Here is a 25534-nt window from a genome sequence, read left to right as displayed (position 1 = left end):
GGGGTGAGGCGGTTCCTGGGGCTGGCTGGCTATTATAGGCAGTTCATGCCTAACTTTTCAGACATCACCAGCCCGCTGACTGACCTCACTAAAAAGGGGGTGCCAGATCCAGTCCAGTGGACAGAGCCATGCAAACGGGCTTTTGCTCAGGTAAAGGCAGTTTTGTGGGGGGTCCACTGTTGCATTCTCCTGACTTTTCTCTCCCTTTTGTTTTACAGACTGACACATCGGACAGAGGGCTGGGGGCCATTTTGTCCCAGGTGGTGGAGGGGGAGGAGTGTCCAGTGCTGTACATCAGCTACAAACTCTCCATGCATGAGTTGAAGTACAGCACAATAAAAAAGGAGTGTCTGGCCATCAAGTGGGCAGTTCTCACTCTCCGCTACTACCTGCTAGGATGCCCATTCACCCTCTGTTCCAACCATGCCCTGCTCCAGTGGCTCCACTGCATGAAGGATGCCAATGCATGGATCACTTGTGGGTATCTGGCCCTTCAGCTCCTTAAATTCGAAGTGGTCCACAGGCCAGGGGTGCAGATGGTGGTGGCAGATTACCTCTCCCGCCGGGGGGGGGGGAGTCAGCTGCAGACCGGACATCTGAGTCAGGCGGTAGGGGTATGTAGCAGCAGGGCTGTGGTCGAGCGTCGGCTGTGAACAGCAAGGAGGCAGGTTGAACCAGCAGGAGGTAGTGGGTGGGAGGATGATGATGACTAAGCTGTCATATATGATGGATAACGACTCCCACCCCCTACAGCATTACTCACTGGACTGCAGAGCTCCTTCAGCAGGAGATTGCGCCACCCTAAGGGTGTGAAGGAGCATTACCTCAGATCATTCCTTCCTGCAGCTGTTAGACTGTACAACCAGCACTGCTCACAGTAGACTCACAAATATGTAATACTGGATCATTTTCCACAATAAATAAATGACCAAGTATAATATTTTTGTCTCATTTGTTTAACTGGGTTCTCTTTATCTACTTTTAGGACTTGTGTGAAAAGTGAAAATCTGATGATGTTTTAGATCATATTTATGCAGAAATATAGAAAATTCTAAAGGGTTCACAAACTTTCAAGCACCACCGTGTGTATATATATATATATATATATATATATATATATATATATATATATATATATATATAATTTTTTTTAACTTATGTGGCTTGATATGTTCCACTGTGCTGCTGCAAACAGGAAATTTCCCCATTGTGGGATAATAAAGGTCTTCTCATCTTATTTTATCTTGTCTTATCTTATCTTATGAGGTGCACCTGTGTCAAATTACTGGCTGCCTATTAACCTGTGTCTCTGTGTGTCTTTCAGGCAGTCAGGAATGAGAAACAGAGTTGTGACACCCCAGTTGTGCATGTTTGACACTGAAAAGTGTATTAAAATAAAAGAACTCACCTGTTCTGAAGCCTGCTTCCTGTTCCTCTGTTTCCCCAAGCTCAAAAGTTGTTACAATATAATTCAACAACTTAGACTTTCATTTCATTTCATTTGACTTAGACTTTCATTATATGGGAGTTTTGAATATTTCCATTTTATATCCCTCATCAAAAAATTCCTGTGCAGGGATTGGCCAAGGATGGCTATCAGCTCATGTATGACTCGATTTCATGGAATAACCGTTAAATAACAAACTGACATACAGTGCTCAGCATAAATGAGTACACCCCCTTTGAAAAGTAACATTTTAAACAATATCTCAATAAACACAAACAATTTCCAAAATGTTGAAAAGACAAAGTTTAATATAACAACTGTTTAAGTTATAACGTGAAAGTAAGGTTAATAATATAAACTTAGATTACACATTTTTCAGTTTTACTCAAATTAGGGTGGTGCAAAATTGAGTACTCCCCACTGAAAGTCTCTGGAGCAAAGCTAAATTGTAGACTACAAAAGTCTAATTTAACAAGAATACAATCACAGGTGAGTCTAATTAGTCATTACACAGGTGTCCAGCAGACAGTTGACTATAAAAGGGTGTTACTTATTACACTTAGGAGTGACAACATACCCCGCTTTCCCCTACTCATGGCGGCGCGTGTAGACGCAGCGACCCGGTGCTCCTCTTTAGTTAGCAGCTACACATTGAGAAGGACTTATACCTGAATTGAACTTATCAGCCTCAAACAACACTGGACTGGCTGGACCCCAGAAGGGTTCGACTCGTTCCCGGAGAGGATACGCCGGCGAGAACGGACAGAGACGAGGCGATGGCGGCGCTGCGAAAGACCCCTGAAGCGGGACAAATGAGCCGGCATCAGAGCTCGGCTAACCAAGACTCCGCATAAACCAGCAGTTCCAAGCATTTTTCTCGCCAACGTCCACTCCCTGGTCAACAAGATGGACGAGATTAAACTACGGGACGTTAACAACTGGATAGACAGCTGTATCATGGTGATAACGGAGACTTGGCTGCATGAAAACAAACCCGGACCTAGTTGTGGAGCTAGCAGGTTGTACAATCTTCCGGGCGGACCGTACATCAGACTCGGGTAAGATGAGAGGAGGAGGTGTGTGCATCTATATCAACAACGGTTGGTGTACAGACAATGCCGTTATTGACAGACACTGCTGTCCAGGCTTAGAGTTTCTACTGTTAAAGTGCAGACCTTTTTATCTGCCCAGGGAAATCACTCAAGTGTTTGTAGCTGCTGTGTATATCCACCTGCGAGCTAATGCTAATGTAGCTATGAGCAAGCTGCATGATAGCATCAGCAGGCAGCAGAACAAACACCCAGAGGCCTTCTTCATCGTGGCTGGGGACTTAAACCACACCAATTTAAAGACTGTGCTCCCAAGATTCTATACGAATGTGGACATTAAAACAAGGAAGAGCAGAACACTAGACCAGGTCTACACCAACATTTCTGGAGCCTACAAAGCCTGCCCCTCCCCTCACCTCGGACACTCAGACCACCTTTCCCTGTTCCTAACACCAGCTTACAAGCCCCTCATCTGCAGGTCTAAGCCATAGTACAAGTCCATGCAGTGCTGGACTGGGGAGGCCACACTATCCTTGCAGGACTGTTTTGAGGAAACCATATGGGAGCTCTTTGAGGAACCAGACATTGAGCTCCACACCTCCTCTGTACTGTCATACATCAGTTTCTGCATGGACAATGTAACAACAAGGAAATGGGGAAAATATTCCCCAACCAGAAACCCTGGTTTAACACCAATATTAGAGCATTACTCCAGGCCAGGGATTCAGCACTGAGGTCAGGAGACAGGGAGGCCTACAGGAAGGCTAGAGTGGACCTGAACAGAGGCATCAAGGCTGCTAAAACAAAATACAGAGAGCAGATAGAGGCCAATTTCAGGGAAAGCAACCCCTGCTCCATGTGGAAAGGCATCCAGAACATTACAGACTACAAACAATGCCACAACACCCCCTCCCCCACTGACATTTCTCTTCCAGACCAACTTAACATCTTTTTCTCCCGCTTTGAAGAGGACAGCAAACCGGCCTGTGGCCCTGACACCAGTGATTATGAAATGTACGGAAAGACTGGTGTTACAGCATGTCAAGGCCCATATTCCACCTGGCTCTGACCAACATCAGTTCGCCTACAGGTCCAACAGATCCACAGATGACGCCATCTCCATCGCCCTCCACACTGCTGTCAGCCACATTGAAAGTCCCAAAACATACATCAGGATGCTGTTTGTTGACTTCAGTTCGGCATTTAACGCCATCAGTCCCAGCCGACTGATCACCAAACTGCAGACACTGCAACTTGGAACCTCCCTCTGTCTGTGGATCAAGGACTTCCTGACTAACAGACCCCAGCATGTCAGGATGGGCACCTCCACATCGTCCTCAATACCGATGTTCCTCAGGGCTGTGTTCTGAGTCCAGTCTTGTACACGCTGTACACCCATGACTGTGTTGCCACCCATGGCTCCAACACCCTCATTAAATTTGCAGACGATACAACCGTTGTTGGATTGATCAACAATGATGACAAGGCACCATACAGGGAGGAGGTCCGAGCACTGGTGGCCTGGTGCAGTGACAACCACCTCAACACCAAGAAGACAAAAGAACTCATCATTGACTTCCGGAAGACAAGGACCACACTACACTCAGGCCTGAGCATCAATGGGGAAGAAGTGGAGCGGGTCAAAAACTTCAAGTTTCTTGGACTGCACATCTCAGAGGACCTGGGCTGGACTGTGAACACCACCCACATTATTAAAAAGACCCAGCAGCGTATCTTTTTCCTGAGAATGCTGAAGAGGAACAAACTCCATCCACCTCTGCTGAAAAACTTTTATCACTGCACAATAGATAGTGTCCTGACCTACGGATGTACGGTGTGGTATGCCAGCTGCACTGCGCCTGAGAAGAAACAACTGCAGCGGGCCATCAAGACTGCTCAGTGAATCATCGGCTTCCCACTCCTATGCCTAGAAGAGATCTACTTGAGCCTGCTTCTCCAATGGGCCACAAAGATCCAGGACACTCTCTATTTTCCAACCTCCCCTCTGGCAGACTCAGAGTCATGAGATCCCGCACCAACAGACTGAAGAACAGCTTCTTCCCCATGGCTGTGAAGAGACTGCTGCAGGAATCATGACCCGCCACCCAACACGCGCATGCACACACACACACACACACACACATTACTACCTCCTAGTCAATGGACAATAACTCTTGCACCTCAAATATAGACTGCACCTTTAATACAGACTATTTATATATAACATTTTATCTGCACTTTACTGTTTTTACTATTTATGTTTAATATATTTTCTTGTGGTGGCACGGTGGTGTAGTGGTTAGCACTGTCGCCTCACAGCAAGAAGGTCCTGGGTTCGAGCCCCGGGGCCGGCGAGGGCCTTTCTGTGCGGAGTTTGCATGTTGTCCGCGTGGGTTTCATCCGGGTGCTCTGGTTTCCCCCAAAGACATGCAGGTTAGGTTAACTGGTGACTCTAAATTGACTGTGAGTGTGAATGGTTGTCTGTGTCTATGTGTCAGCCCTGTGATGACCCGGCGACTTATCCAGGGTGTACCCCGCCTTTCGCCCGTAGTCAGCTGGGATAGGCTCCAGCTTGCCTGCGACCCTGTAGAAGGATAAAGTGGCTAGAGATAATGAGATGAGATATTTTCTTGTGACTGTGACATGTAGCTGCTATAAGAGAGATGCTGCCAAACAGAATTTCGTTGTATTCTTGTACAATGACAATAAAGCTTCTTCTTCTTCTACTCAAAGAAAACCCCTTCCCATTTCATGCTGTCAGTAATGGCACCACATGGAAGAGAAATGACACAAGACCTGAGAAAGAAAATAATTTCTTTCCACCACAAAGGTGAAGGCTACAAGAAGATCAGCAAAGCTTTACTTATCAGTCAGAATACTGTAGCAAAAGTGGTACAAAAATTTAAGAAAGATGGAACTGCAACCATCTTACAGAGACGTCCAGGTCGTCCACAGAAGTTAACACCTTGACAGGAGCGTGTTCTGATGAGAAGGGTTGAAGAAAATTGGCATGCAAGTTCACTGCAGTTATCTAAAGAAGTAGAAAGCCAAACTGGGGTGATTATTTCCCGTGACACAATACGGCATACACTGCAGAGGAATGGCATGCATGGATGCCGTCCATGAAAGAAGCCTCTCCTAAAGCCCAGGCACAAAAAAGCCCGCTTAGAGTTTGCCAGGGCTCATGCTGACAAAGATGAAGACTACTGGGACTCTATACTCTGGAGTGATGAGACCATGATAAATGTTTTTGGAATTGATGGCTTCAAAACTGTATGGCATCGCAAAAGTGAGGAATACAAAGAAAAATGCATGGTGCCTACAGTGAAACATGGTGGTGGCAGTGTCCTTATGTGGGGCTGCATGAGTGCTGCTGGTGTCGGGGAGCTGCATTTCATTGATGGCATCATGAATTCACAGATATATTGCTCTATACTGAAAGAGAAGATGCTACCATCACTCCGTGCCCTTGGTCATTGTACACTTTTCCAACATGACAATGATCCTAAACACACATCTAAGGCCACTGTTGGATTTCTGAAGAAGAACAGGGTGAAAGTGATTCAGTGGCCAAGTATGTCTCCTGATCCGAACCCAATCGAACACCTATGGGGAATTCTGAGACAAGTTGAGCATCGCTCTCCATCCAGCATCCAGTCACTAAAAGAGGTCGTTGTTGAAGAATGGAAAAAGATTGATGTTACAAAATGTCGCCAACTTGTTCATTCCATGCCTAGAAGACTTGGTGCTGTCATTAAAAATCATGGAGGCCATACAAAGTACTAGATGTAGTAATTTTTGTTGTGGGGTGTACTCATTTTTGCACCACCCTAATTTGAGTAAAATTGAAAAATGTGTAATCTAAGTTTATATTATTAACCTTACTTTCACGTTATAAGTTAAACAGATGTTATATTAAACTTTGTCTTTTCAACATTTTGGAAATTGTGTTCATTGAGATATTGTTTAAAATGTTACTTTTCAAAGGGGGTGCACTCATTTACGCTCAGCGCTGTAAATCAGCCATATGTCATAACATAATATACCACAACCTAACATAAAACAACATGACACATCATAACATAAAATGAAATTGCAAAAACAGTGCAGACAAAAGACAGTATGACATCATGCAAACTACCAGCCGAACTATGAAGGCTATAAGATTGTAAAAAGGTTTTTATGGCGGGACAATGGGATCAGAATACAGGGCACCCATCATTCCCAATGGACATAAAAAAATCTAGGAGTAAAAACATAGACTCCAGTTAGCTACACAGCTAGCTAGTCTACATAACGTATACACTAGCATACGGTAATTAATGTGACATATACATAAAAGAACAACAAATGACAGGACAAGCTGTTTAGTGTAATTGATTAAGTTGATGCACTTTCCAGTACCTGCACATCCCAATGTTTCTATACTAACCCTTTAAAAATATTAAAGACCAACATTTTCTTTTGATCCAGTTATGGTTACATTTCATATTACGGCACACCCATGAAACAAGTCAGTTCCTGTCTTCATCAACTTCTTCTTCTTCTTCTTCTTTACTTTCTTGAAGTGAATAAGACAAACAACAACAACAACAAACACAGTTTGCCATGTTACAGAGAAACTGTAAAGCACAAAGTCTTCCATCTTGAAGACTTTTCTTGGTCTTAAAGTTATAGGTTTACTTCTAACTCCGACCCTGGCACTTCCAAAAAAAAAAAAGTCTCCTAAGAGAAAACATCACCATATCTACAATTACACACTTTTTAAAAATCTGTTTGTGGAGCTGTTGTCCCAGTGTGAGCTGTGGGAATGATAAGGTATTAGAATGAGGGTGTTAATATAAACCTCACAGCCGGCACTGCTATCAGAGATGCTGTTCTAGAACATGAATTAACACCTTCTGACCAATCAGATTTGAGAATTCAATAGCAATGTGGAATAATAGAAAAGTAGGGTGGCATTTTTCAAAGGGAATGATTGTTTTGTTGTCATTGTTTTGTAGTGTGTAAGACATTCCCTCGCATCCCCAGTCAAGTCAAGTGAAACTCCATATATAGTACTGTGCAAAAGTCTTAGGCACCCTATGTTTTTATTTCATACAAACTTTATTATAGATTTCTATTTTATGACTTCTACATTATCAAGCCAGTACAAAAACATTTTAGAGTAACAAACGTTCATTTTCCAGCACAAAATTAAATCTCATCTCATTATCTCTAGCCGCTTTATCCTGTACTACAGGGTCGCAGGCAAGCTGGAGCCTATCCCAGCTGACTACGGGCGAAAGGCGGGGTACACCCTGGACAAGTCGCCAGGTCATCACAGGGCTGACACATAGACACAGACAACCATTCACACTCACGGTCAATTTAGAGTCACCAGTTAACCTAACCTGCATGTCTTTGGACTGTGGGGGAAACTGGAGCACCCAGATGAAACCCACGCAGACAACATGCAAACTCCGCACAGAAAGGCCCTCGCCGGCCACGGGGCTCAAACCCGGACCTTCTTGGTGTGAGGCGACAGTGCTAACCACTACACCATCGTGCCGCCCCACAAAATTAAATGTTACAGAAAAAAAATGTTTGTATCTGAGCAGCATATTCCATAAGAGAGCACTTTTCAGATTAAAAAAGAAAACATAATGAAGGCTACTGGGTTTTGCTGCAAAATTAAGAAGCAAGTGTGACAGTCAAAGTGTCCAGAAGAACTGTGGCTGGTTCTGTAAGATGCTCAGTAAAACCTACAGATCATTTCCTTATAAAACTGCACTCATTGTCCCAGAGACTACTTTTTTTTTTAAGCAAAGGGTCGTCTCACACCAAATATTGACTTTGTTTCATTTATTATGGCTTACTGCTGTTTATAGTATTTTTTTGTGTTGAAACATTTAATTTCTTTATTTTTAAGCCATTCTTGGTCTACAGCATTTCTTTACATGCACATCAGACTTTTGCACAGTACTGTATATCAGTCAGTATATAAATACCCCCCCATGCATAATGTTAGCATACTTGCCAACTCTACCGATTCACGCAGTAGTTGGAGGTGAATACTGCCGACCGATTTTAGTTCTAAAAACTACTGCATTACAAAATAATTAGCGAACATTGTTGGATTCACTCTTCTGATTTCGTGACAGCTGTTTTTGGCACATGGGATACAAGTATATAGTATCAAATAGTCATTATGTGAAGCCGAGAGCCAATGAAACGGCGCAATAATGATATTGAATCTAAATTGTATCACTCTATCGGACCATTCCATTGGTTTTCATTATGGTTCTAGCCAATCGGCAATGAGCTCACATAGAGTGGTGCTTGAAAGTTTGTGAACCCTTTGGAATTTTCTATATTTCTGCATAAAGATGACCTAAAACAACATCAGATTTTCACACAAGTCCTAAAAGTAGATAAAGAGAACCTAGCTAAACAAATGAGACAAAAATACTATACTTGGTCATTTATTTATTGAGGAAAATGATCCAATATTACATATCTGTGAGTGGCAAAAGTATGTGAACCTCTAGGATTAGCAGTTACTTTGAAGGTGAAATTAGAGTCAGGTGTTTTCAATCAATGGGATGACAATCAGGTGTGAGTGGGCACCCTGTTTTATTTAAAGAACAGGGATCTGTCAAAGTCTGATCTTCACAACATATGTTTGTGGAAGTGTATCATGGCACAAACAAAGGAGATTTCTGAGGACCTCAGAAAAAGCATTGTTGATGCTCATCAGGCTGGAAAAGGTTACAAAACCATCTCTAAAGAGTTTGGACTCCACTAATCCACAGTCAGACAGATTGTGTACAAATGGAGGAAATTCAAGACCATTGTTACCCTCCCCAGGAGTGGTCAACCAACAAAGATCACTCCAAGAGCAAGGCATGTAATAGTCGGCAAGGTCACAAAGGACCCCAGGGTAACCTGTAAGCAACTGAAGGCCTCTCTCACATTGGCTAGTGTTAAATGTTCATGAGTCCACCATCAGGAGAACACTGAGCATCAATGGTGTTCATGGCAAGGTTGCAAGGAGAAAGCCACTGCTCTCCAAAAAGAACATTGCTGCTTGTCTGCAGTTTGCTAAAGATCACGTGGCAAGCCAGAAGGCTATTGGAAAAATGTTTTGTGGATGGATGAGACCAAAATAGAACTTTTTGGTTTAAATGAGAAGTGTTATGTTTGGAGAAAGAAAAACACTGCATTCCAGCACAAGAACCTCATCCCATCTGTGAAACATGTTAGTGGTCATATCATGGTTTGGGCCAGGACAGCTTGCCATCATTGATGGAACAATGAATTTTGAATTATACCAGCGAATTCTAAAGGAAAATGTCAGGACATCTGTCCATGAACTGAATCTCAAGAGAAGGTGGGTCATGCAGCAAGACAATGACCCTAAGCACACAAGTTGTTCTACCAAAGAATGGTTAAAGAAGGATAAAGTTAATGTTTTGGAATGGCCAAGTCCTGACCTTAATCCAATCGAAATGTTGTGGAAGGACCTGAAGCAAGCAGTTCATGTGAGGAAACCCACCAACATCCCAGAGTTGAAGCTGTTCTGTATGGAGGAATGGGCTAAAATTCCTCCAAGCCAGTGTGCAGGACTGATCAACAGTTACCGGAAACGTTTAGTTGCAGTTATTGCTGCACAAGGGGGTCACACCAGATACTGAAAGGTTCATATACTTTTGCCACTCACAAATATGTAATATTGGATCATTTTCCTCAATAAATAAATGACCAAGTATAATATTTTTGTCTCATTTGCTTAACTGGGTTCTCTTTATCTACTTTTAGGACTTGTGTGAAAATTTGATGATGTTTTAGGTCATATTTATGCAGAAATATGGAAAATTCTAAAGGGTTCATAAACTTTCAAGCGCCACTGTATTACAACAAACTGCGTCACTATTTGTAAAAACCAAACACGTTCTGGTGATCGTGAACAACAAAAACTCCGAAGAAAAAATAAGATTTGCTATGGCAACAAGTTCAAGGCGACTTGGTCGTCAGATCATCCAGCATCAAAGCACTGAGGCAAGGTGAGAAGCATGCACTTTGTGAAGTACTTCAATCCGATTTCCCGCGCAATCTTCTTCAAATACAGCACTGGGAATGCAGGAGAATGCACCATTTTACACAATTAAAAAATAAAATAAAATTACATGGAGCATTCCCCCGGATCCCCCTACAAGGCCACGACTGTGTCATGTAATCTGATCTAATGCTTTTCATTCTCAGAGGTTTGGCAAGTATGTGTCATCAGCTGGTTGTAAAATGAATTAATGCATCCTGTTTACAGCAGGCATTTCTAAAACTTTCACTTCCTCCAGTGAGACACTGGAAATGGGTGTACTGTTCCTTTAACAGCCATCAGACTCTATTATATGATGCTTTCCAGCTGTCAGTGACCAATATTACAGAAAAACTGTGTGGACATGGGATTAGACGGGGAGGACAGAACCATATGGGACTCTAACCTATCTGATTAACAGCTTTTTCTTTATGTGATTTAATATGAAGGTAGGTTTACTTTTTCATTGTCATTCAGTACTTAGAACTTCTCATTTGTCTCAAAGTCTAATTTGTGCAGCCTAATATTACTTGCATTAGATAAATGCTCATATGGTAGACAAAAGAAATTATATTTTTGTTTAGGAGTACCTTAATTGTTTAAAAGGAATTAATAAAAGTAAAAATTAATGATGGTGATTAAGAGTAAGGCTAAGTTTGTACCAAAAGTGTTGCGCAAACTTATAAAAAAAAGATTAGAAAAAGATTGAAAGTATTACAATATGAAAGTAGATGCCTTTATTTTATTTTTATTTTATTTTAGTTTAGTTTTTAACATAATTATCACTACCTTGCACATTCTAATATTTAAGCTTAAATATCTAAATTATTTTAAAAAAGGTAATTTATTATCAAAAAGATGAAACACATAATACAACATTTTTAATATCTTGCAATATTGTTTAATACTTTTGCCTGTAAAAGAAGTTCTTTAATGTAGGCTTATTGAAGGTAGTTGCAAAAAAAAACCAGACAAACATGTAAATAAATATGAAATACTTGTGTGTTGTTGATTTCCAGAAACGTTTGTGGCATGAAAAAAATATTGATTAAAAGAAATGGAGAACCAATTTATAGTGAGAACCAATAATATGTAGCAGTTTGTGGCTTTTCAGTGGTTGGATTTGGATTAGTAAAAAAGAAAAAAAATTGTTTACATCATGATGCATTTTGCGAATTTGTTCCATGGAAAATTACACAATACACACAATAGATAGATAGATAGATAGATAGATAGATAGATAGATAGATAGATAGAACTTTACTCCACAGCACAGTAATTAACTACCATGGGGTCAAACGCACGGGCGATTGCTCTAAGACAGCGAGGGAGGCTCAGCCTCCTCTAAAAATGACGAACATCGTGTAGGATGAATTGCGCTAGGCTTATGTTATAGCCGACCTTATAACATTGCTATTTCAGATCCAGAATCATAGAAATATATGTGCTCAACCCAACTACAGTGTGAAATTATTCCGTTATAACTTTCCCCAGTTCGCCTAATGTGTGCATGAGTTTTTCCCCCTTGTGACAGCGCGATGCAGCCCAGCCTCAGTGGACTTCAATGGCATTTGGGAGCTCTGCGCTTTTCAATATCAAAATACAAGACGGTTATTGGACAAACACTGCGAAAACGCCCGCCCACGGAGTCTCACGGACTCCCAGCCTCACAGTAGGAGGGACATGGCAAAGCTTTCCGCGAGGAGACTGGTGATTGGTGAAAGCGGCTGGATATTTTCTTTGATTGACAGCTCGTTTCAAATATAGACAGGCAGCGGTGAATTTCAGTTCAGTCCCATGCGGATTCGCAAGTGCTGTGGTGTATTGTAAGAGATCAGCTTACATTTCGATTTCATTCATTACATACGGTTTCTACCAGCATTTTTAGTTTGTATATATTTTCATTGTAAATAAAGTGAAAATATAGTGTTGTCAAGTTTGCTATCTTAGTTCCAGAAATTTCGTTTATTTGAGTGACTGAACTTGAACTTGAGGGGGCTAGTCAGCTAGCAAGAAAGCTGCACACGGATGCCAAGCATTGCTGATTTAATTTTGGCGAAGCCATTTGCCAGTCTTCCTTTCGAGGAAAAAATTAAAATTAAAGAGCAGGGTAGACCAACGCCTCAAATTGACTTGGTGAAAAAGGTAGGGAATAATACTCGTTCCTTTCAGCTCTCCTGGTACGAGAAAATGAATTGGCTAACAGCAAGTGACCCACATCAACAACAGTAAATAGGCTACTTTAGTAATATGTCATGGATGGACCAAAAATATAGAATCTATTTAAAATGTTTATGCTGAGTATATTATATTGGAATATATATTTTTCTGGATATGAATTAAACACAGCTACAATTTGGAAAACATTTTTAAACAAAAACACAGCTGAGAACATTTCACACTACAGACCTGGATTAAAAGTGAAGGGTTATCAAAATTGTCAATAAAACATTTCTCAGTCAAAATAAGTAAAATATAGGGAAAGTGTCATTGAATGAAATGTGTGGCACCCAGCTCTATGTTTGGCTCCCCAAGGTCAGTGCTTGTGCCTATTCCAGAACACTCTGCTGTTACTGCTGAGGTTCCTGACAAAGAGCTGCTTTCAATAATGATCAATTTTTAAACAACATGCCACAATTTTAAAATATAAAATGTTAAAATATACCCCTCCCCCCCAACACCACCATCATGTATATTGGACAGTAGGCTAATGGGCCAAAAGAACCTGTTATTTCACAGTTTGTGACCCTGCCAACAATCAGCCAGATCAGAGGCAAGAGTATGGGCAAAATTGATGTTTTTTTTCTTTTTTCTTTTAAAATCTGGAAATATCGTAACCGACCAGCCTCCCCTGTTTGAAAGACTACCAGCCGCCCTGGTCAAACGCAAACAAGAACACAATAATCCATCCTTCTGATGTTAAAGATGCTCACTGAGTGATAATAAGTCATGTGTGGCTTTGATTTAAAATGTCCAATCAATCACACATCTCCTTTAATTAATCAAACACATGAACGTGTGCATCCAAACAACTCACAGATATCTTCTTGTTAAAAAAGCCTGCTAACAGGTGTGCTTCAATTAGATTTTCTTCTTCTTCTTCGAGTTTTTGTGTCTCGCTCTAAACAGCTGCACATATATACCATCCATCCATTATCTGTAGCTGCTTATCCTGTTCTACAGGGTCGCAGGCAAGCTGGAGCCTATCCCAGCTGACTACGGGCGAAAGGCGGGGTACACCCTGGACAAGTCGCCAGGTCATCGCAGGGCTGACACATAGACACAGACAACCATTCACACTCACATTCACACCTACGCTCAATTTAGAGTCACCAGTTAACCTAACCTGCATGTCTTTGGACTGCGGGGGAAACCGGAGCACCCGGAGGAAACCCACGTGGACACGGGGAGAACATGCAAACTCCACACAGAAAGGCCCTCGCCGGCCATGGGGCTCAAACCCGGACCTTCTTGCTGTGAGGCGACAGCGCTAACCACTACACCGTGCTGCCTGCACATATATACATAGATATTTATTCATGAAAATTAGTTCCTGACTTTTTGAGACTGGATTTCAATACAAATCAATCAGAGAAACAGAACCCATGAGCATGGATTTACTTTATAAACATTAGTAAAGTTTTAAACAATATTCCTGAACTTTCCACCAGTTCCACCAAATGAACACATTTGAAGGTCAGAGTTGACTTTGGTGCTTGGACCCCTACATATAATTAACAGTTATTCCACGAAATTGAGTCGTACATGAGCTGATAGCTGACGAGGTGCGTAGCATTGACTTGTCTATAAGCTATGTATGACGAGATTGAGTGGAATAACTGTTTTATTCTACCCACATTCACTGGATTTTGAGAAACAGAGCATTTTTATTTTTAATTTTTTGCAAATTCAATAAATAAAAACTTTATACAAAATGTCCTACAAAATCATTTCTGCTTAGAATGCAAACAAACCAGTGAAATGACAGGAGCAATTTGTGAAAAATGCTATAAAAAATAATTATTGAAAAATAACAAAAGATACATTTTTAACATCAAATACTTTTATTTCATATTTTGTTGCTTTTTTTTGGGGGGGGGGTGTTTTTGAGTCAAGTTTTATTTCATCCTCAGTTGGTTCAGCAACATGCTCTGCCATTTTGTTTTTCTCTACTCACAGTATATGAGCTGATAGTCTAGTAGTAGAGTAGCCAATCAGAGCATGGCATTACTCATATCCAGTGAATGTGAATAGAATAATAATACAGATATAAAGATAACGCAGATGTGATGTATGTAACATAACCCTGGCTATTGGGTATATATAATTCTGGGACAAGCTACATATTTGATCACGATAGGTCACTAAAGCAAAAACCAAAATAGTCTAAAGTTTGCTTCTTTGAACAAGAGCAACAAGGTTAAAGGAAATAACTAGTACAGAATGTGTATATTGATTAGTTTGCATCATGCTAGCACTTGCAAAGACCTAATTAACCCAGTAACCACTTGTTACTTAGTTGGACAAGTCGGCAGAATAAACAGCAGTGGTGGCGGTGGGGGGGGGCGACAGTTACGATGGGAGTCCTTTGACCATTTGCAAGGAAGAAAAGGAGAGAGTAGTGTGAATAAACAGCCTGCTGCGCACCTTTGTTTTCCCTTATTAAATCCCGCTGCGTCCCTTCATCCTGGCGCCCCGGCAGCATTCCTTTGTACTGTAGGTTGGTAGCACCCATTCACACCAAAACCAATGCAAATTAGCCTGGCCCTGATGTCACCGATTTCCTCCGCTTTCCAGGATTTTCCTTATTTGGCTTACACAGAACTGCAAAACCCATCACTTTTAGTAGGCAAGCTGATTTATGAATATTCTGTGGCATTAATTAACCCATTGCTGTGGCAACTGTCTAGACATGTCTGGTCTCCTTGGGTACTCGCGCCAAAGCAGGGACCCTGTGACAGCAAGGCTATGACAGTGTCGCTACATTTGTATCTGACTGATAACTCGTGTCCTGTCCGGATGGCTAGATAGTGTTCACAAGGCGTACAAGCAGTTTTGGCCACCCAAAAACTTGACGCTGCTCTAGATTTACATGAATTTGCTTGCTGCCCTGACCAAACCCATGATAAGAGGGTATTATCCTCTCAACGATACTAAGCAGATGTAATTACGTTATAGTACCATTGGTTCTGTTTCATACAGAAAAAAATACATGGATGAAATGTACTCTAATAGAGACTTTAAACTTAGCTTTACTCCACCAAAATTTGCCTCTCAAAATGCAGGAAATAGCATTTTAGATGGTTAAAAATTCCAAAGGGCGGCACGGTGGTGTAGTGGTTAGTGGTGGTGTACTGCACGACTTTTCATTTGTTTGTTTGTCTGTTCCCAACATGAGTCAAAAAGTAGTGAACGAACTTTGATTAAATTTTGAGGAAAGCTGGGTGAAGGAATAACTGATTTGATTTTGATGCAAATCCAAATACATGGCTTGGCGGAGATATGCACTCTACCGATTGCCCTTCGAGTTTTTCTTCTGGGATTAGTTCTTCCATATCCATATCACTGTGAGATTTCAATGTCTGCAAATCCTATTCTGTTTCCTTTGTTAAAAATTGTTCTGGAGTATGTATTTAATTCAAGCCATGACACATCCTGCTTTCCCTCAACAAGAATGCACTATCCCTCTGAAAAGTAATGCAGTCCCAATGAGAAGTATGATTTGATGAAACTGTGTTTGAATAACTGATGAAAACAAAAGCAATCCTGGAAAGTGGAGTCAGACTTTCTGGAACCAACTGATGCAATTAAATCACAGCTGATGTATTACACTATATTGATCAGATGGTTGGTTGTGTCAGTCAGTCTCATACTCATCTGGATTTCCAAATATTTTTAAAAAGGGCATACATGTGAATCAAATAATTAAAGAAGCATTATCATTTAAATTATCTAATGCGGCGGCACGGTGGTGTAGTGGTTAGCGCTGTCGCCTCACAGCAAGAAGGTCCTGGGTTCGAGCCCCGGGGCCGGCGAGGGCCTTTCTGTGTGGAGTTTGCATGTTCTCCCCGTGTCCGCGTGGGTTTCCTCCGGGTGCTCCGGTTTCCCCCACAGTCCAAAGACATGCAGGTTAGGTTAACTGGTGACTCTAAATTGACTGTAGGTGTGAATGTGAGTGTGAATGGTTGTCTGTGTCTATGTGTCAGCCCTGTGATGACCTGGCGACTTGTCCAGGGTGTACCCCGCCTTTCACCCGTAGTCAGCTGGGATAGGCTCCAGCTTGCCTGCGACCCTGTAGAACAGGATAAAGCGGCTAGAGATAATGAGATGAGATGAAAAATTCCAAACTTTCTTGGGGGGGTTATGCCCCTGAACCCCCCTAGATTTGACACGCCTTCAGCGCTTGACACGTCGCCCCCCCATCCAAAACTTCCTGCCACCACCTCTGAACAGTATAAATAATTCAATGGTGCACTGTAAAACATTTCAAATTGGTTTAACTTGGAAACGCAAATTCACCTGCTGCCTTGAAAATGCAAGTTAACGCAGTTTGACGATTATCTTTGGTTCAACTCAGAAAAAGTCTCAATTAGTCAAGACAACTAAGTAATTCAAGTCTAACCTTTGAAAACTTGCACAGATTAATTCAAATTAAAACACTTTTCAGAGCTCATTGAGTTAAAGGGAAAAAGTAAGTGGGCATAACTAAACAAGGCTGAAATGTTTTACAGTGTGTTTCTTTATTTTTATGAATTAAAAAACACTTCATGTCTTAATGATGGATGTCATTTCTCTTTAATTAGTTGAGCGGTTCTTGACATACTGTAATATGGATTACTACAGTTGTAGAATTGGGCTATTTACTGTATTGTTATTATTTACTATTTACTGCGTGATCTCAAACACATTAAGAAGGCAAGAAACTCATCCACTAATTAACTTTTGATGAGGCACACCTTTTAACTGAAAAGCATTCCAGGTGACTACCTCATGAAGCTGGTTAAGATAATGCCAATAGTGTGCAAAGTGTCATCAAGGTGAATGCTGGCTACTTTGAAGAATCTAAAATATGAAGCATATTTTGTTTTTTTAAACACTTTTCTGTTTACTACATAATTCCGTATATGTTCCATATGTTATTTCATAGTTTTGATGTCTTCAGTATTGTTCTACAATGTAGAAAATAGTCACAATACAGAAAAACCTATGAATGACTTGACTGGTAGTGTGTGTGTGTGTGTGTGTGTGTGTGTGTGTGTGTGTGTGTGTGTGTGTGTAATTACAATTTGCGGGACCCTAGGAAAGAGTCTCAACACATCCAATAAACAGGCAACTATATAGTAGTTACAGAGGATTTACACACTCTTACAAATGGATTACAGACTTTTGTAAACTCGTGTACATTAAATTCAGCTTTGGCTTGCGTTAGTAACTAACAGGACATTTGGTCACAGGTCTAATTCCATTCATATATTTCTATCTACACAGGATCTGTCCACCTACAGATTACAGGTTAATTACATATTAATATTAAACCATCTGGTTGTCTTGGGTTTGTAGTTTATGACACAAATGTCATGCTACAGCTGAAGTTTTTACATATGTTGTATTAAATGTACTTCTGTTATTCATCTGTAGGATTAATAACATCTGCAGTCAATACATTATTGTTGTATATACAGTTCATGTTTAACTATACAAGTATTAGAGACATAGAAAGTGGCACTGTTTTCCCCATGACTGATTAACTTTGGTCGTTGGACTATGAATGAGACACATTATGTGCGTCGATCGAACACAACTTGCCTACTTTGGAAATTTAATGGAAGATACAGTGGATATACACCAGTCAGCCATGAAATTAAAAAGACCAACAGGTCAAGTGAATAACATTGATTTATCTCATTACAATGGCACCTGTCAATGGGTGGGATATATTAGTAAACCCAAGAGAACAGTTCATTCTCGAAGTTGATGTGTTGGAAGCAGGAAAAATGGCCAAGTGTAAGGATCTGAGCAACTTTGCAAGGGCCAAATTGGGATGGTGAGAAGGCTGGGTCTGAGCATCTCCAAAATGGCAGCTTTTGTGGGGTGTTCCCGGTATGCAGTGGTTAGTACCTACCAAAAGTGGTCCAAGGAAGGACAACTGGTGAACCGGCGATAGGGTCATGGGCGTCGTAGGCTCATTGATTCGTATGGGGCACGAAGGCTAGCCCATATGGTCCAATCGCACAGAAGAACTACTGTAGCACAAACTGCTGAAAAAAGTTAATGCTGACACCTTTCTGTTTTAGTCAGCATTAACTTTTACAATACTTTGTTCTACAGTAGCACACCCCTGTTAAAAAGGCAGGTTTTTGTGATGTTTAAAAAAAAAAACACCAAGATAAATCATGCCAACTCTTTTCCCTTTAATGTGGCATATCAACCAACATAATTCAAATGAAAAATAAATAGAAACGTTTTAGGAGAACCTGGTTGAGTAAATATACACATCCCATAACTAATTCAGAAATCAGAAACACTTTTATTGCCAGGTATGTGGACACACACGAGGAATTTGACTCCGGTTCACTTAGCTCTCATAGTACAAAACAGACAAAAAAGCGTATACACAAAACAAACAAACAAGCAAACAACAACAACAACAAAAATAGGTGCATAGTGCAAAGTAATCCAGGTAAGTCAAGTATGGAATAGTTAAATAAATATAAAGTATACAGTGTGCACAGAATGATGGTATAAGTGTTCAGATATTTTATAAGTGATATTACTGATATATGAATCTGGATTTTAGCTGTTCATCACAGAAAGGATTTCCCTTTTGGTGCAATATGGTGCATAGTGCAAAGATGAATAGTAAATTTAAATAAGTAAAAAAAATATAAGTAACAGTGAACACAGAATGACAGTATGAGTGTGCAGATATTTTGCAAGTGATATTACTGATATATAAATCTGGATTTTAGCTGTTCATCACAGAGACAGCCTGAGGGAAGAAACTGTTCTTGTGTCTGGTTGTTTTAGCATACAGTGATCTATATCGCCTCCCTGAGGGGAGAAGATTAAACAGATTGTGACCCGGGTGTGATGGGTCCGCAGAGATGTTACCTGCCCATTTCCTGACTCTGGACAAGTATAAGTCTTGGATAATTCTGTATAAAATCACCTTTTGCTCATAATACAGCACTCGGTCTCTGCTTGATTTGGCAATTTTGCCCCACTCTTCATTGTAAAAATGCTCCAGATCTATCACATAGTAAGGTGATCTCCTGTACACAGCCCTCTTCAAGCCATTCCACAGGTTTTGATAGGACAGGATCTGGGCTCAGACTGGGCCATTCCAAAACACTGACTTAGATTTGTTCTTTGGGTTATTATTGTGCTGGAAAGTAAAGCTTTTCTTCATCTTCAGCTGTCTAACAGAGGCCTGCAGGCCTGTATCAAAATAGATTGGTATTTGGAGATATCCATGATTCGTTCTTGACTAAAACCCCAGTCCCAGCTGAAGAAAAGCAGCCTTATAGCCTGATCCTGCCACCACCATGCTTCACTGTGGGTATGGTGTTTTTTTGGGTGATAAGCTGTCTTTTTTTTGGGGGGGAGGGGGGGTTGTTTTTTTTACCAAATACACTACCGTTCAAAAGTTTGGGGTCACCCAGATAATTTTGTGTTTTCCATGAAAAGTCACACTTTTATTTACCACCATAAGTTGTAAAATGAATAGAAAATATAGTCAAGACATTTTTCTGGCCATTTTGAGCATTTAATCGACCCCACAAATGTGATGCTCCAGAAACTCAATCTGCTCAAAGGAAGGTCAGTTTTATAGCTTCTCTAAGGCCATTATTAAAAAATGTTCTGTTTCCGGTCCACCGGCCAGGTGAGTGCCGTTGAAATTTTTTTTTTAAAGCCGGTTTTTCGACATTTTTTTAAAATATATTTTTGGGCTTTTTTCACCTTTATTGGATAGGACAGTGTAGAGACAGGAAATGAGCAGGAGAGAGACGGGGAGGGATCGGGAAACGACCTCAGGTCAGAATCGAACCCGGGTCCCCAGATTTATGGTGTGGCGCCTTATCCACCTGAGCTTGTAAATGTCTTATTTTCGGTGCATGACACATTCACGCAGCTGAGCATGCTATGAATTAACAACGACAATGGTCTGCAGTGGTGGCTACACAATTAAACACTCAGCGAACATTTCTCCATTTGTGTATGAAAATACACTCCAACCACTCAGTTTGGTTTCATTTACAACCAACGGTGTCTTTTGATGCCAGCACGTAATTGAACGAGAGAAGACTGGTTTACCAGAGACAAAATAAGGCGCCGTTTACACATACCCGGGTATTTTTAAAAACGCAGACCTTTGCCTTCATTTGTGCCTTTCGTTTATACACAAACGGAGTTTTTTCCTCTGAAAACAATTCTTTCTAAAAACCCCGGCAAAAGTGGAGATTTTTTGAAAACTCCGTTTTGCGTTTGTGTGTAAAGAGATCAAAACGGAGTTTTAGGCAATCTTCGCACCACAAAAGAGCGACCATTGTACATATAACAAGCATGGAAACACTCAGAGTAGCAGCATTTCTGTTATTAAGAGCTATATTCACCTGTTTGCTTTTGAGAATAAAGCTCATAAAGCTCATTGACCAGCAGAGACGCATTAGGGCTCGGAGGGCAGCAATTGCGGAGCTTCTGGTGACCAAAAGAGCCCGACCGTACCACTGCCAGCGTCGGCGATTTTGGGTTCGACCTGGACGGACTGCTATCTGGTGGGAGAATTTCAAGAATGGCGTTGTCGTCCCGGAGGAATGGCAGGAAAATTTCAGAATGTTGCGATCCTCACTCCTGTCACTCGCAGAGTTGGTACGTCCGTACATACAGGGTGAGTGTACTCACATGCGCGCTTCTGTCGATGTCATCAAAAAAGTTGCCTGCACACTCTATTACCTGGCTGATGAGGGTAGACTGCGCAAGACAGCTAATGCGTTCGGCCTTGCTCGCTCAACAGTGTCCATCATAGTGAGAGAAGTATATCGAGCAATTATCATCCACATTGGCCCCATGTACATAAAGTTGCCCACATCGGAGGAATCTGTACAGCACCTCGTCGCCAAGTTTGAGGAAATGCATGGTCTCCCTCAATGCCTAGGGGCTGTGGATGGCACGCATGTGGAGATAAAGCAGCCATCTGTCAATTCCACAGATTACATTAATAGAAAAGGGAGGTTCAGCCTAAACATCCAAGCTACCTGTGATTTCAACTATTCGTTTATTGATGTGGTAGTTCGGTGGCCTGGTAGCGTTCATGATGCACGCATTTTTGCAAATTCTGCACTCAACGACCTTTAACAGTAGTTTAACAGCTCTTGACAGCGTATTTATGCGGATCAATATAAACGTAATTTTTAAAAAAAAAACGCAGCTGTGTGCACGATGTTATTTTGGAAAATGGAGTTTAGAAAATATGCGTTTTTAAAAATACCCGGGTATGTGTAAACAGCGTATAAGCGTTATCTCTGCTTCTGTTCCCTCTGATGTCGCCCCCGACACACTACTGCCTCCGCCGAGTGCACGCACACACACCGCATGTCGGGGCTGCGGATGAGTTACTCTCCTTTGATCAACGAAGTCGGTGGGGAATTTGTGGTTATTATCGGTACAAACAGCGCGAATCACAACTTAAATGAGTGCGGTTCAGTTTGACATTATTGTCAGTCCGTCAGATAAACATTTAATTTTATTAAAATCGAAAATTAATATTTAGAGCCTGTGGGCTACAAAAATAAGTCATTAAAGTAGCCGGCTGGATTTAATTGTGTGGCCGGCTGTATGGCGGCAGCCGGCGCTTGTGGAAAGCCCTGCATTCCGCGCAGAATATAGAATTGAATCAGCTCTGCGCATGCGCCGTGCGGCACAAAAAAATGGCAGCCACCATGAAGGAAGGAGATCCGGAGTTTTCAAACATTTGCTTAAGTGTGAAATCGCAAAATGGCATTCTAGCGAACAACAAAATAGTAAAGATTCAGAAAAACAAATCATTCAGTGATCATTATAATAGTGTAATTTCATCCGAACTAGGCCTAACGGGCGATTTAGAACTACAAAAAGTCCGTGTGTCGGACATTTTAAGTACCTTTGTAAAAGTTTTGCAAATGTTGCAGTCAGCATTTAAAATGCTAACTTAAAGTTTCTGTACAAGTTTCAGTTGATTAAACCATCATATTTTATTAAATGTGTCTGCTTTTGTAATAAAAAAGTACTGAAAGAAAAAGCAAACACAGCATTGCGATTTCTTATCCATCCATATATAATAAAAAAAAAAAAAATCCCTCCCTCCCGGATGAAATTTTTTTTGCTCACCCGGTGGACAGGAAACGGATTTTTTTTTAAGGATGGCCTAAAGAGCTCAACTGTTTTCAGCTGTGCTAACATGATTGTACAATGGCTTTCTAATCATCCATTAGCCTTCTGAGGCAATGAGCAAACACATTGTACCATTAGAACACTGGAGTGAGAGTTGCTGGAAATGGGCCTCTATACACCTATGGAGATATTGCACCAAAAACCACACATTTAGTAGAATTTAGCTAGAATAGTCATTTACCACATTAGCAATGTATAGAGTGGATTTCTGATTAGTTTAAAGTGATCTTCATTGAAAAGAACAGTGCTTTTCTTTCAAAAATAAGGACATTTCAAAGTGACCCCAAACTTTTGAACGGTAGTGTATGTCTTTTATAGTTATGCCCAAAAAGTTTTATCTTGGTCTCATTAGACCATAGCACATTTTGCCACACATTTACGTGGGATTGGGTACTTTGTTTGTGAGAAAGAGATTCTGTCTCGCCACCTTCCCCATAGTCCAGACATATAAAGAATACACGAGATTGTTGTCCTTTAAGCTCCTGCAGCTCTTTTAATGACACCATGGGTCTCTTGGCAGCCTCCCAGAAAAGTTTTTGTCTTGTACTTTTGTCATTTTTGGAGGGATGTCCTGCTCTTAGTAATCTCACTGTGGTGCACAGTCTTCTCCACTTCTTGTAGATGGCCTTTTGGAAATTCGTTGTAATCCTCTCCTGATCGATACCTTTCAGCAATGAAATCCTGTACATGTTTAGATTTTTTTTTAAATATCAACTGCACATGTTCATAACCCTTTTAATGATTTATTAAAATGAGAAACTCATATATGAATGGAAAAATTACAGGCACCCTCTTCCTCTTAACATTCTCTTTCTATTTGCATCTTTGACTTTCTCAGGCTACATAGAACGAGGGTGAGACGCACTGAGCACCACGATGGACTCCATGGACCAGAGTGATCAGGAGAAGCTTATCATTTCCATCACCCTGCCACTGTCCACCATCATCATCTTCACCAACCTGATCATCATCATGGGTATTGCCTGCAACAGACAGCTCCATGACATGCCCAATTACCTCTTCCTGAGCCTGCTGGTGGCAGATCTTTGCACGGGCCTTGCTCTGCCCTTCATCCCTTGCATGGGTCTCAATCGATCGCTGGGCTTTTGGTCCTGCCTGCTCGTACACATCTTCCCCAATTTCCTCTTCCTGTCCTTCCTCTTCAACCTGGTCATGGTGCACTATGAGCGGTATCTGTGTATAGTCCATCCGCTGCACTACAGACAGTTTTGGGTGCACCGCTGCTTTCCGGCTGCACTTTTAGCCGCATGGATTCTTCCTCTCCTCTATGCTAGTTTACCCGCCTTTGGATGGAACAACTGGACAGAGAAACAACTTAACCTTAGCTTGGATGCTAATATGTCTATTGTTAATGTGTGTGAAAGTGAACCAGCTAGAAGTGGACTTAACTGTTCAGGAAGGACATTTGATGATGAGGATTATTGTTCCTACAAACAGATTTTTCCCAAACCCTTTATCTACTTGGAAGTCTACGGGCTGCTCCTACCTGCCATCCTCTCCATCGTGGTCATGACAGGCCGAGTTCTCTGGATTATTCGAAAGCAATTGCGTGACATTTGTAAGCTTAATCGATCTGTGGAGCGCAGTGCAACCTCAGAATACGAACATCGCCTCAATCTGCGCTATGCAAAATGTGTCACTGCCATCTCACTCACCTTCCTGGTCTGCTGGGTGCCCTACATCGTTTACCTGCATGTTTCTGTCATGTTACTTCAAAAAGGTGCGAAGAGAAGCTCCTCCTTCAATATCATCCTCTCGTGCACTGGAATCGGCAGCATGGCTATCATACCCATCATACTCAGTCTCTCCAACAGGCAGTACACAGAGCCAGTATGCAATATGCTGATGAAAATCAGGACTCGCTGTGCTGGAATACAGGATTTAGGAGATTCTCCCTGAAAAATATGCTATTCTTTTTGAACAGCATTATCACAAATGTCTTTTTTTATGAGTGTGTAGCAGGAGACCAGATCTTGGTAGCTGAATTAATGTCTTTGCTGATTCATCCCATTTTATTTCCTTATCAGGTCGTTAAGTAGCTAATGTGATAACTTTCTGCTGCATTCCAGTACTGGTTTCAAGGTTCCCTTATTGAAAGCTTTTAGTTTCCTTAATGGTTTCCACTCATGATGTATGACTTGGGTTTAATGATTTGCAAGAATCCAATCTTTTTTTTAATTTATTTATTTAATTACAGAGCCAAATACAGTTCTGTTCAAAAAACCTTAGGCACACTATTTTTTATAAACTTATTTAGACTTTTATTTTATGACTTCTACATTATTGAGGAAGTACAAAAAGTTAGATTTACAAACATTAGTTTTCCAACACAAAATTAAATGTTACAGAAAAATGTTTGTATGTCAGTAAAGAAATCAGCATATTATGTTAGATATATGAAGGCTGCTGGGTTTTGCTGCAAAATGAAGACACAAGTGTGACAGTCAAAGTGTCCAGAAGAACTGTGGCTGGTTCTGCAAGATGCTCAGTAAAACCTACAGCTCATTTTAA

The 25534-nt window shown here is 41.1% G+C and overlaps 1 protein-coding gene across 1 annotated transcript; it reads left to right on the top strand.

Annotated features, from left to right (window-relative positions):
• Nucleotides 1–10935: 10935 nt before the first annotated feature.
• gpbar1 (G protein-coupled bile acid receptor 1) lies at nt 10936–24922 on the top strand. Its single transcript, XM_060928920.1, has 2 exons — nt 10936–11022; nt 23841–24922. Exon 2 carries the CDS (start codon nt 23879–23881, stop codon nt 24920–24922), a length of 1044 nt encoding a protein of 347 aa, XP_060784903.1. The 5' UTR covers nt 10936–11022; nt 23841–23878.
• The last annotated feature ends 612 nt before the right edge of the window (nt 24923–25534 follow it).

Source organism: Neoarius graeffei, chromosome 9, assembly GCF_027579695.1.
Source record: "Neoarius graeffei isolate fNeoGra1 chromosome 9, fNeoGra1.pri, whole genome shotgun sequence".
NCBI classification, from domain to species: domain Eukaryota; kingdom Metazoa; phylum Chordata; class Actinopteri; order Siluriformes; family Ariidae; genus Neoarius; species Neoarius graeffei.
The sequence above is the reverse complement of the archived record's forward strand: the minus strand, read 5'-3'. Positions and strand labels throughout refer to the sequence as shown.

What these genes read in the sequence shown, in the direction of transcription:
- gpbar1 (XM_060928920.1), top strand. Translation starts at nt 23,879, where the DNA reads ATGGACTCCATGGACCAGAGTGATCAGGAGAAGCTTATCATTTCCATC.